The sequence below is a fragment of the Anopheles stephensi genome, chromosome 2 (assembly GCF_013141755.1).
Source record: "Anopheles stephensi strain Indian chromosome 2, UCI_ANSTEP_V1.0, whole genome shotgun sequence".
Classification (NCBI taxonomy): Eukaryota; Metazoa; Arthropoda; class Insecta; order Diptera; family Culicidae; genus Anopheles; species Anopheles stephensi.
Genome location: NC_050202.1, coordinates 63,629,857 through 63,642,551, shown reverse-complemented (window position 1 = coordinate 63,642,551; position 12,695 = coordinate 63,629,857). Strand labels below are relative to the sequence as shown.

Genomic DNA, 12,695 nt, shown 5'->3' with positions numbered 1-12,695 from the left:
TGTTGACGGTTGAGAGCAATTTCAGTTTATCCGTTTGTTGGGATATTTTAGCTAACATGGTAGTGAATGGTTATGGTTTATTCAGTATTCTTGAGTTTACAAATTTAAGATGATCAATTCTAGATCCTTAAGTGATAGTGAGAAGTAGTTAAAATTGTTGAAAACATCAAAACGACAATGTGCACAATTTGAGCACTCTCTGTACACGGACCATTCCAAAACAGTGGGCATTTGACAGCTGTCGCGATTATTGTAGATTCAAACGCGATGTTTTTCATTTGTGTGTTCGATGTTTTTTTGCTTGAAATGAAAAATAGTTTGATAAACACCAACAAAAATGTCTTGTTATTATAAAAATTTATCAAATAGACTGACAATATTTTAGTAGACATCTATTCTTGCATTTTAATTTAAAAAAATCATATCAGCTGTCAACGCAATGAACCAATCGCTGATGCTCTTTCCCAAACGAACTGTGATTTTCCAACGAAACAGCTCACACAATTCATCGAATGGCCAACGAAGACTTTGTGTTGGTGTGTGTGTGTCGTTAAGGATACGGATACCTAGGAAAGGACAAAATTTAGACAGATAGATGTGCGCGTGTGTGTACGTGTGGTAAGTCAGTTTTTCATCGAGAAAGTTGCGTGTGGGTTAGCGATTTCTGCTGTTTTCGCTGATTTTCTAGAATAGTTTGTAATGTTAAGCATTCCGTTCGGTCGTAGTACCCTGGGCGGGTGCAACTAATTCGCGTTATTACGAATACCAAACGTTTGCCGCGGGGGGTCCATATTTAGTGACCAGTCTGAGGACGACCGAGTGAGTGAGTTTCAATGCCGTGTGCTGGAGAGGGTTGGTATCCCGGGATCAGTTTTTCTTTTTTCGCTCGAAGCTAACGCTCTCGGTGCCATGTTTTCTGCACCCTGCTCTACGGAAGCGATACGGTGGGGGTAGTAGAAAATGGAAAAGTGAAGTGAAGTGTGGTGCCCAGTTTAGAATCCATTTTTCACGTAGTGCGGTGGTTTGCCTATTGGTGTGATTCCGCGGCATACAACGACTTGCACTGTGCAAAGCACAAATTGAGACGTGTCGTAGTAGTGGCGAAGCAGCGAAAAGAATCGTTTCCATTTCTCGGATCAAAACCAGAAGATATGCAGAAATTGCAAGAAGGTGAGCAAAATGGTAGGATGCGTTTTTTTTCTTCGCGTAGTTTAAGAATACGCTAGAAAGGAGAAACCTTTAGGAAGAGAGCAAGATTAAGGCGCTGAATGGAAGCAATAATCCGTTCGGTTAGGTATTGGAGATTCTAGCATAGAAATGAGGCAAGTAGGCTTTTCTTGGTACAAGTGAAAGGTGGGTTTATTTAGTTAAAGATGCGATGTGAGGTGATCGATCGGTGGTGGCAAATAGGGTTATCGTCCAAAATTACCCGGAAGTTTGCTTTGTTAAAGTGTACCACCAGTAAAGTGGAGCTGAGAGCTGTCAAACACTTTCCCTAAACTTCTGGAATATCATCCCGAGGACCTGCACGAGAGAAAGTGCATTCCGAGAACAAAGACCAGCATTTTCCCGGCTCGCTCTCTTGATGGTGAGCTATCACGGTAGTGCGCCTGATAGCAGAAGCACATACCCATAAAACTCCGATGGACAGGCGGAAGTTCACTCTACACGAAACAATCAAGTTATCTGCGGTTTTGTATCTGTACACTGTCGTTGCTATGGAACCTAGCAGGACAGAAAGCTTCAAAGCATGTTTCATCGGCGAATGCTGCATTGTATAGGTAAGTGAAATGTTATTAAAATTCCATTCCCTTGCATCACTGCTTAACACCTTCACACCATGAAGTACCATGCGCTTCCATCGAATTTTCCATTCTACTGAAAATGGAGGACATTGTACGGCATCACATTACATATACTACGGTAACTACGGCACTCATGTGAAACCGGTGTTCAAGTGTGTGTGTGTGTGTGTGCGTGCGTGTTACATTGCGGACGAAAAACGCAGCAAACGTTGTTGTTGCTAAACACCGATTTTTTACCTTTGATTTTCCATTAAAACAAGCATTTCCTGGTAGAATGTGACATCGTACATGGATTTTAGACAAAGTGTGTTTTTATTTACCAATCTGCTAGCAAACTTTATCGTTGGAAATTGCCCCTTGTGCGCGATACGCCACTGTCGCTGTGCCGAGCATTTATTTCGCGAGGAAAGATGGTGATTGTGTCGAGATTTAACGATCGGCGAGTCGCCTGAGCAGATATGCGCCGGCCTAAAATTAGCTTCGTTTCAGAGAAAATATTCGCATTTCGCACAACACACGCACGCACACCTAGACATCCGTTGTACCGTGCGCCAGAGCAAGATCGACCGGCAATGTGCATCGACTTGCCGGGTGGTGGTGGTGGTCCACCCGTTACCCACTGAGCAAGGGACTTTTCCATCGCCGAAGCAGGAGTTGTCTTTTTTGGAGGCTATTTATCTTTTTTTCCTTTTCAATTTTATTTATTCGCCGTGTAAAATGGGAGAAAAAAACAGTATTTGGGTGAAGGAAGGTTCGGTGGGTGGCCATGGAACGCTTGGGGATGCTGGAAAGATGGGAAGAAACACGGACAGACAGTAAAGGACAGTCCGTGTGGCTGTGGGTGGTGTTTTATTTGTTGCCATTGGACAAGAGTCCGGCTCGGCCATGTGCCAAAATTGCAACGCACTTTGGTTTGTTTTGTTTTTCTTTTTCGCATGGTGGAGGTTGTTGGAGGTGGAGTTTTCCACATTTTCCACACCAATCAGGGGAAAGAAATGTGGAGCAAAATTAATATACTGAAAAACAGCTTTACTGGAAGAATGTTCATAAGTAAATGGCTTATTTTCACTTAAATTCCTGGCGATTAGTCTTATTTATCCTTTCCCTTGGAGAACCAGTCAACTCACCATTTTTATAATATTTTCCTATGTTGAGGAAAAGTACTGAAGCGTTTTGAATTGATTTGGTGCAGCTTCGGTCAACACAGTTGAACAACTTTTTCGAATGAGCAATAAAGTTGTAGGTCCGGAGGCACTTTTAAACCTCTGGATCTTCTGGGAAAATGCATAAATCACGAATTGATGCAAGTCATGGCGTCCCAACATTCTTGTAAGATTGTAGAATCCAGACCAGAAATTTCTAAGAAAATCCGAGAGCATGATGACCCTTTCGTTCGTGTGACTTCAAGGCAAAATTCCGTACGACGAAGAAGACTTAGTACACGATGGACATAATTATAGAAAAATTGATACCAAAAACGTCTAATTAATAATCCTTCAAAATGGGAGGCTTACATAGCTCGTGCAAAATATCTTGCTGAAGGTGAGATATCCAACTTGAACAGGGTCTAGAAAGGGTGACAGATTCCAGTTCTAACCGCCTAACTAATCATGACAATGGTCTACAATTATCTCGATCATTACTAGTCCATCTTGTAAACCATGTACGACATCGCCTCGGAGTAGTGACATTATTTTTGTGGCATGGAATAGGAATAGGAATAGGAAGGAATCGAACAAAATTAATCCAAATAATCCAGTTATCAGTAATAATTTAATTTAATATTTTCATCGGCATAGTAATGTAGAATGTATATCTTTTAAAGCAAGGCCAATCCAAGAGGCAAGAAATGACAAAAAAGTATCATTGAATAATAATATAATTGAGAAAGGACCATCATATTCTTCGGCTGTGTACATCATTATGCAGCACACAAAAAATGAATCCTCTTACAATAATAGCGATTTTTTGTGTGAGTGTATATCCTAGCACTACTCCACTCAACAAAGCTTTAGAAGCAAAGTAACTATGGAGCACAAAAAAAGCGAATCAACTTATTGCTCTATGAAAAGTGGGAGAACGGAGCCGGCTTTTTTCTACATCCTTTTATGAGCTATCAAAGTGGGTGTAATACCACATAAAGTGCTCTCTGTCTCCTTCCTCGAGACTGGTGCCGTTGCATAAAAAAAGCACTCGCATACAGGCCACTTTTTCCCCGTGTCACTACCTATATTTGTGTCATAGATACACTGGATGACCTTCGCCGAAGGATTCCGGACGTTCCGTTCGTGGGCTCGCCATTTGCAAGAGCACTGAGTCAGTGGTGTGAGCGGTGTGGCCTCACACCCGAGATCCTCATTTCCGATGGATGGATTCGGTGCCCGATAACATTGAAGGAAGAGGGAAATAAGCTGACCTCTCCTTAAACGATACTACTGGTATCCTTTCTACTGCACGTAAGCTCCGGAAAAAGGTGGAATCTTGGTTTGACCTGATTTTTCTTGCCCCTTTCTGTCGCGTTGCCCACTTAATCCTGCCCATCCCCCCCTCACGCAGCCAGATGTGCCGGGAATGAGTGAGGTGTGGAAGGATTTCCTGTCCAGCACGGTACGGTGTGTTGTATTAATTTCAATAAAAGCTCGTTCATCAACACGATATTTCCTCGCTGCCTTCCAACCCCCAGACGGTACCATAGACGCATAGGCGTTAAGATTGTTTTTCTTTTGTCCGCCATTTTGTTCGATCGACTGAGAGCCAGTCATTTTAACATTCGAAGGGGAGGTTATTCAATGGCCTACAACACCTCAGCCTGGTTGGGAAAGGTTGATAACAATCTAATTAGTGTCAGAACAATCTGGCCGTGCCTTTACGGGAAGTTCGCGTCTCCCCGTTAGTGGAACCCGCCTTTGCACCCAACACCGCGTGTCCTATTTATCGACGAAAGCGTCAAAAAGATGACGCCGCAGGTGTGATGAAAAGTGAACCAAATTAAGAAAATGGTGCCAGCAGAAAGATTGCCCAGAGGTCCCTTCCGCTGGTTGTGTGCAGCGCGTTATGAGGGCGCACCCTTTATTAACGACCCATCGTAAATCACGGATGTCGTTAGTCAAATTCCGAACCCGATCGATCGATCGTTTAGTCGGTCGACAACGTTCTGTCGGATATTTGATTCCTAACCACGGATTAAACTATCGGAACTGAACGTTCAGCCCGCGGTACACGTTTAGCGATATTAGTTTTCCTTTCGGTAAGGTTATTATTGGAAAATCATAAAATTCGTAATAGGAAATTCTTTCCCACCCCCCATTCGCCACACGTGCTGGAGCAAGGTTACGAAATGTGAAATACTTAATATTAATCCCATTACCACACTCCCATCAAGAGCTGGCCTTAAACGGCCGATCGACGGTTTCCCTTCGGACTGTTAGTTTAACCGGCTTTGTAGCAAGGTTCGGCACGTGATTAGGTTGAAATTTAATTACGAAAATCTAAATTTATCTACGCCATCGATGATGATGGCTTCGATTTGCTTGCCAGCCTATTTGTTTCACGAAACTGTTCCTCGTTGCGCTGTGCATTGTCGTCGCGGACGGGCTGTGTGTTTTTCGGTCGTCATCTTTTATCGCCTGGTAGTTCAAGCCATTGTGTGTTGGATCGATCGAGAAAATGTGTTGCTAACTTTTGCGCCACTTTCGATTTCGAATTTTGGGCGCGAGTTGGCTGTGTGTGTGTGTTTTTCGTACCGAACCTAAACTCATTCGCCGGTAATTGCATCCGTGAGACGAATTGTGAATGTGGGCCGATCGTCGCCGTGGTCGTTACGAATGGTCTGTTACTCGCTCCGAACCTTTATGCTGTGTTTGGTGGTTTGTTGTTTTTCGGTTTCGGTTCTCGGAAGGTTCACCAACCGCTGCCCGATGTTTCCAAAGAGTTCAAAAAGAACAAGTTGCTGCAGAAATGGTTGAGTAAAGCCTTGGTGACTCTTATTCCGGAGAGCGTGGCACGAATGCTTTGAAGTATATTAAACTTTAGTAAAGCCACTCACAGTAGATGATGATGTACAAGATCCTGTTTTTTCGGAGCATGTGCCATTTATTCTGGATAGATTCATCTGCCTGTCGAGGTGTGCTACGAAGCACGAAATAAAATAACTTACCATGTGTGTTTAATGCTTATGCTTGCTAAAGTGGAAAATTCACTCACTCACGAGTTGCTCGCGGGACGAGTGGTTTTGCTAGAACGCGTGCCTCTTTCCCATTAATTAGTGCCAGTTTTTTTCTACAGGACGATGCTCGGGAAACATCGACACTTGACATAATATTCAAATATTATGGTGATTCAGGCATGAGTTGGTGTGCCTGGGAAAACACGCAAGTGGCGAATATGTTGAGACCATGATTAGGAAGCGTAAGAAACTGTGTAGAGTGGTTCATGTTTAATGCAATATTATTAAAGAAGTATGCAACTAGGTCAAACGTTGGAAAACATTTTTAAAAGTATTCTATCTCAACGATGATGAAGCGCCTCGTGTATAAAGTATTTTTGTTTCCTTTTAATTACGCCATTTTTTGTTTTGTTTTTGATGGGCCTTATGTATTTTATCAGTCATTAACTCGTGGAAACGTTTTTCGCAACATGGCAATTTTTTTTCTCTCTCTCCAAATCAACCAGCTGACGGATGAAAACCACGTGGCGGCGTTCCCCATGGAGCATTGAAAATTCTATTAAAGCACGGTATACCACATTACAGTTCCTGCTTGAATTTCAAACGCTTGAACACGCACATCAGTGTACGCCTTGCGGTGTGCTATAACCTGCACTCTCCTAGCACGAGACCACGGGAGCTCAATGTAATTATTTATTTTGCCGAGATTTTATTGCTTCCACTATTACGTCGCAGACTGGTGAGATAAGTGGCAAGCGGGTAATTAAATTTTAACATAAATAATATCTATCATACTAATGTTGGTAGCTTGGTAAGAAAAAAAAACAGAAAAAAACCCTAAAATAAACTCGTTGCAATCCTTAACAAAACATCGATCGCTGAGCATTAAATCTTATCCGGATTACAGAACAGATCGTTGCTGCTCGATCGGATTATTTTGCTCTCAACTTCTGTGTGTGCGTGATAGATGCTGTGCTGTTCCAGTTTCAGCCCAGTGCTGCTTACTCGTTCACCACTTGCCATCAGTTACTTTCCATTTCATTAGCTCAGTGGTTGTCAAAGGAATGAGAGAAACAGTATTTTTTGCATAACTTACGATGTAATAAACATTATTACCAATACAGCTATTATATCCGGGTTTTATGGTATTTTTAAACAAAACGAAGAGAATATGTTGACGACCACTTATTACCGCTACGATTTATGAAACAATTTTTTTTGAGGAAGAAGAAAGCCTAGTACAGATCACAGATTACGGTCACCTTACAGTGTTGCATGGCGATAAAACACAGACGAAATTGACGAGGAAAACAAGACTTTTTAACCGGGTGGTTTGATCATTGTGAAACTATTATGCAGGAGTTTGAGCATTCATCCTAATGGTGAAAAATATCTTAGACAAGATGGACATTCGAAGGAAAAATAATACTTTGGCTTAAATTTGGAATGAATTTCACCTAAAATGAATATTTTGGCTTGGGGTAACACTTTCAATCGTCCGCGAAATCGAAGGCGATACCGGTAAGTATTATTCAAAGCTCGCCGTCCATGTTTGATAAGATGTAGCCGTTTTTGCGACGATCATGTTGCATGAGGGGCTGATGACGCATAGAATAAAAAAAATCTATGATGTTTGGAAGCGTCGTCGATTGAAGAGACACCCATCATCAAACTTTTTCTTAATTCATTTATTTATGGAGGCTTTTTAATAGATTTATTTATAGAGGCAATAATAGATGCTTCTTGATGCCAAACTCTAACGAAGGGTCTAAAATAATCATACTGTAGCCAAGACGGAGAGACAACTGAGCTCAACAGCTAGAACTAGAAGATTGTGAACTTTTTTTATATCAGTTATGCCCTAAGATTCCAGCTAACAGCCTGAGGATTGTAACACTTTTGAGGAATATGATTTTTGGTGTAGGATTAAAGCAGAATTTAATACAATTAGATAATTTTTTAAATGGATTCGTTAATTTGTACAATTTGTATAATATTTCGCACAGATGATGTTTGGAAAATTCCTTGGAAAAACATCACAGTTAAGGCCACCTAACATAAACCCAAAACCCGGCACCAGCTCAATTTACCACGAGTTGCCTACCACTGGTGCATAGCATATCATGCTGTTGCGCTTCGATCGCGAGCTGAACGAACGAAGCTGCTCATTTCTGAGTCGTATGCTCTGGAGTTCGGATGGGCGCAAGATCGCTCGACACGCGGATACGTGGATTAGCGTTGTGCATCTGGTTTTAGCCTGGTGTGTGGGAGTGTGTGGCATTCAGCACGTGTGTGTGTAAGCATCGCGCCGATCATATTCCTACCATTTTATCGGTTCGGTAATCTTCCCTGGTGGGCGGTTTTGTGTCCCGAAGGGGGTGAGTGTGGGCCACCACCACCAAGTGCCAGTGTGTGTGGGGGGTGGCATTCTCGTCCACTCACAATTGAACCTGTAATATGTCCCCCATTCCGGTAGCTTGACCGAGGGTGCGTAGGTTTACGTATGTGTGTATATATGCGTTCCCGTGTTTATATTGCGCTTGTGGGTTGATCGAAACATGCCCGGCTACGATCGTGCGAGAGAGCAAGGGTGATGTTTTTGGTGAGCAGTGCGTAGTGGTATGCCCAGTGAGAAGCTGTCGCGAGAGGCAGTGAGCATAAAGGCGAGAAAGTCGATCCGTGTGAGCGGGTTGGAACGAAGCATCGGTGCGCGCGTCTGGTTTTGTGTTTCTCTTTATTCAAAGCGAAAGGAAAAATATTTTTCTTTTTGTACCTTTTTTATTTTGCTCGCGATCGAGCATAAATTTATGTAGCAGAATCAAAACAAAAACCCCGAAGAGAGTGTCTGGAAAGGGAACGGAGGCTGAAATGTTGTTTAAATTTCCATAATTGTAGGGTGTTGGTGTGGTGGTGAGAGAACACGGCGCGAACCGAACCAGTGGTTGTGTTGCGGTGCAAAGTTGATTAGTACGACTGGGAGAAGAAGCATCGTGCGCACGTTGTATGTTCGGTGGATTGGATCAAAAGTTATCGAAACACATTTGCAACATTGGACAAAACCAATGGATTCTGACGACGAATAAGCACGGGTGTAGTGTGTAAAGAATGGAAAACAAACTTAAATTCTGCCTTCCAAACTGAAACGTTTTAGCCGCTCCGTTTGCTCATCCTGTCCGCGACGTGGTCTAACGGGAACGAACCGATCGGCGGGAAAATGAAACGATCGATTCGAGCCATGCTTCGTATTTATGTTGTTGTTGCTTTTCCCCCTGCTGTGCACCGGCCTGCGGTAAACGCCGAAACGGCACAGGATTTCCTGTTTCACCCATTCTAACGACAATCAGACAGCCCCGTTTCCAGTCCGTTGCGCACACCGTGTTTGTTTTGCTCGCCGCGTTCGTCTGGTTTTCATTTCGTTTTCGGATTCGTTCCGCGCCGATGTTTTCGACTGAAAATGCTGAGGTTTCTCTTTGGCTACGGAGTACGGCGTGTGCGCGCTTCTTTTGAAGTGGTGAATACCAGTTTGGTATTTCGCCTTCGCACCAACACTCCCTCATTTGCGCCATCGCTTGACGTCTACCAGCAGGCACGCACGCGCGCCCGGTGGATGCTGTGGAGAGAAGGGACCCTTTTGGGTTGGCAAAGAGTCGCCCTTAACTGACTTCGATCCTCGCCAATCGCCAACGTGTATAGGTAGGTGTGTGTTTTTATCTATTTTACCAATTTACATAACTTGTTGTAAGTTTGCTCTGTGAGCAGCGCTATTGGTTGGAGATGTTTTCAATTGTAGAACTCTGTTTTGTTTAATCTATCTGCCGAAGATCGGGTCTTTAAATCGATCAAAGTACCATCATTTAATGCTGCTGCGGTTTAGGAGTCTACAGCAGAATGAGAAAGTGCTGCGGGTTGCTGTTGGTTTGCTTTGGTTGGAAATCCGTGGCAACATTGCAGCACGACAGCCAGCCGCTCATTCATGTACCCCGACCGTCGTATTTACCCCACGGATGGGTTTCATTTCTATTTTGCGCGATCGGTAGCCTCCATAGGCTCCAAGGGCATGGAGAGGAGGACGCATGAGCATGGGAGGAAATGATTAGACGAAGGAAGGAAAAAAAAAGATCAACATTGAAGCAGCACAACAGCAAACTCCACATAAACAAAACCGCGCAGAAAGGTTAGAGTTAACAAGGGAAGTGGAACAGTGAAATGAAGGAAAAGTGAGAGACCTGCAGCGAAAGAGAGTGAGAGCGAGATAACTGTTGAAAATAATGGTAAACTGGGAAAATCATCCCGCACCAGGGCGCGAACTTGCACACGAGACGAAGATGTGAAGTTTCAAGGGTTTTGTTGCCAAGTAGAAATGGTTCATCTCACTCTGGAGCTAAACGATGCCAACGACTGTGCGCAGAGGGCTCGACTCTTCTCCCTGTTTCTATTTTTTTTCCTGAACCCTTACATCCATGTAATGGTATTTGTTCATTAGTAGAGGTTGTGTGTGTGTTTTTTGTCGGTACGGAAGAAATGAAAATTAACCACCGCTTCATCACCGGAAGCCCTGTGGTCTCTGATGCTTTTTATTTAATGTTCTCTCTTTATTGCCTGCATGATGAGTCTCACAAATTGAACATTTTCCTGAAAGATGTATTTTCTGATATGATATAGCTTTTACATCAATAACATTTTCATGAAATTCGAGAAATAAATTAAAATTCAAAAAAAAAAAAATCACAAGAGTTTTTCTCACTTGCTAAACTATTCTAATTGTTTGGGCAGATCGTACGAATTCTGTGCTAGTGGCAACTGCGGTTTAAAAAATTCAAAGCCTCTGTAAAGAAAATCTCCTAGTTGTTAATTACTGCCTCTAGGAACTGAAAACAAAACAGATCAATCTGTGTGGTGTGCTATGCTTTATTATAAGGAAAATTGCGTCCACCAACGTCATCAGCTAAAGCTCCATTTGAGTGACACCGGTTGAACCGGAAACTGATTGCCTCTGCCTATAGTCTGGCCTGTGGTGGTCGGATAGTCTGACCGTATGCTTTACAAATCTCCACCAGCCACACCCCCTCACCCCTTTCCTCTCTTCCATTCCATTCATTCATTTTCCGCAAGAGCGCCAATGGGGACAGGTACGAGTCTATGCCAGGGGTGTGTAGATATATGCTTCGACGACGACGACAAACAAATGAACGTGTACGATGGACAAATTTAATTTGTTGATTGCGTGCGTGTGTTTTGATTTGTTGCTTAGTTCGTGTGTTAGAAACCAAAACAATAGGATGTGGGTTTTGTTTCTTTTTATTCTACTGCAACCAGGAACTATTCTTTTGTTATTTGTTTTTATCTTCCAGTTAGCAATGTGCCCAGGCCGTTCTATAAGAATAAAAAATCTCCACATTTTTTGCTTAGGAGTTTAGATTTTATTGGGTACACACAAAAGATTTTTGAAATTCAATTTATGTGTGTCGTCTTGTTTGGCTAACAATAAATAATTGAGCCTCTGTCAGAGGATAGCCCAAAAAATTCTCTAGCTAGTGGTAGAGGTCAGTTGGAACTGTCTTTGATCAACGATGGGCCCACCATCGAAAACATAGTTTTTACAAGTGCACATCACCTGCTAATACTGAGAGACTATCGCTTGGAAGACAGACATGAATGGATTTTTTTATCACAACGTCCTCTGAATCCAAGTTTCAGGATAATCAAACCATTAGGCTAGATTCGCCTTGATTCTCCTCGTCAGCTTCTGTTCTATTTAACGGTCACAAAACATAATAGGAAGCCCGCAATCCGTCCAGTGTTGTTTCCAACTTCTGATTGAGATTACTAACAAAATCTTCACCCATGGACGAAACTCATCGTTTTTGGGAAAACAACCTCTGAAACTCTTGGACTGTCATAACTGATTTCCTTGACTTGATTATACCCTCATAGCTATAGTTTCCGGATAGTCAGTGCTCCGGACGAAATTTGGAACTCGGTTCTGTGGAATGAAGACAGGCGCCGCTACTGATTCTCATAGTAGCCAATTGTAGTTTCTTGACCTTTTGGGGCTTAGCTGCTCCAAATCAATAGATAATGCTGTAATATTTTGTTTTATCAAAATCGTAGAACACAGTATCATAAAATGAAAAATGGAGAATATGAGTCTGTTTTGCTCTTTATACTTCTCTTTTACCAATTTACTAAAAAAAATTTCAATTCTTTATACTGATCATTTGATTAGCTCTCCTAACAAACAGCTGGACCCTTTACACTACGTATTTCTTTGGTGTTTGATTTTGTATGATATCTCTTCTTATAGGCATTTTCATGTTAACAACACATAGTAAAATAAATTATAAATCGTACCCAAGTACAACTGTAAGCAAGCACCCATGTATGCCTCCTGTACGTGCGATTTTGCCACCAAATTATTGGGGCTTCGTTTCCTTGTTTTTTCTTTTCCTCCGCTTGCCAGCATAAGCGCCGCACATGTGTGTACACTGCTGGCACGTGATTATATGGTGGCATTTAGTGAATGATGGTTTTGATTTTTTGTTGTTTTGGCTTGGCCACACGTATTGAAACTTATGCCCGGTTGAAATCGACTGACGTATTGGCTAACAACGTGAAACGACAGGGAGTTGTTATACGTAACACATGGTCCTCTCCCCACCCGTCCAAGGGAAGCCAAAATTTTCACAATATGAAACTCTGTACGAAGCAGGAATTGTGCTTGTTTC

General features: G+C 42.4%; 1 protein-coding gene across 9 annotated transcripts in view; it reads left to right on the top strand.

The window, feature by feature from the left end:
• The first annotated feature begins 659 nt into the window (after positions 1–659).
• The window catches only part of LOC118506742, a 51,885-nt gene continuing 39,849 nt past the window's right edge, over positions 660–12,695 (top strand). For 5 of the 9 annotated variants that reach the window (XM_036044317.1, XM_036044316.1, XM_036044315.1 and 2 more), the window contains exon 1: positions 8,046–8,266. Coding sequence is in view for 1 of the 9 variants with exons in the window: in XM_036044309.1 (XP_035900202.1) it covers positions 1,152–1,170 (19 nt within the window). In the remaining 8 variants the exon portion in view is untranslated. Of the gene's footprint in view, positions 853–879; positions 1,171–8,045; positions 8,267–12,695 lie in introns of those variants that run through there. The other 4 variants (XM_036044309.1, XM_036044312.1, XM_036044313.1 and 1 more) reach the window with 3 other exon arrangements.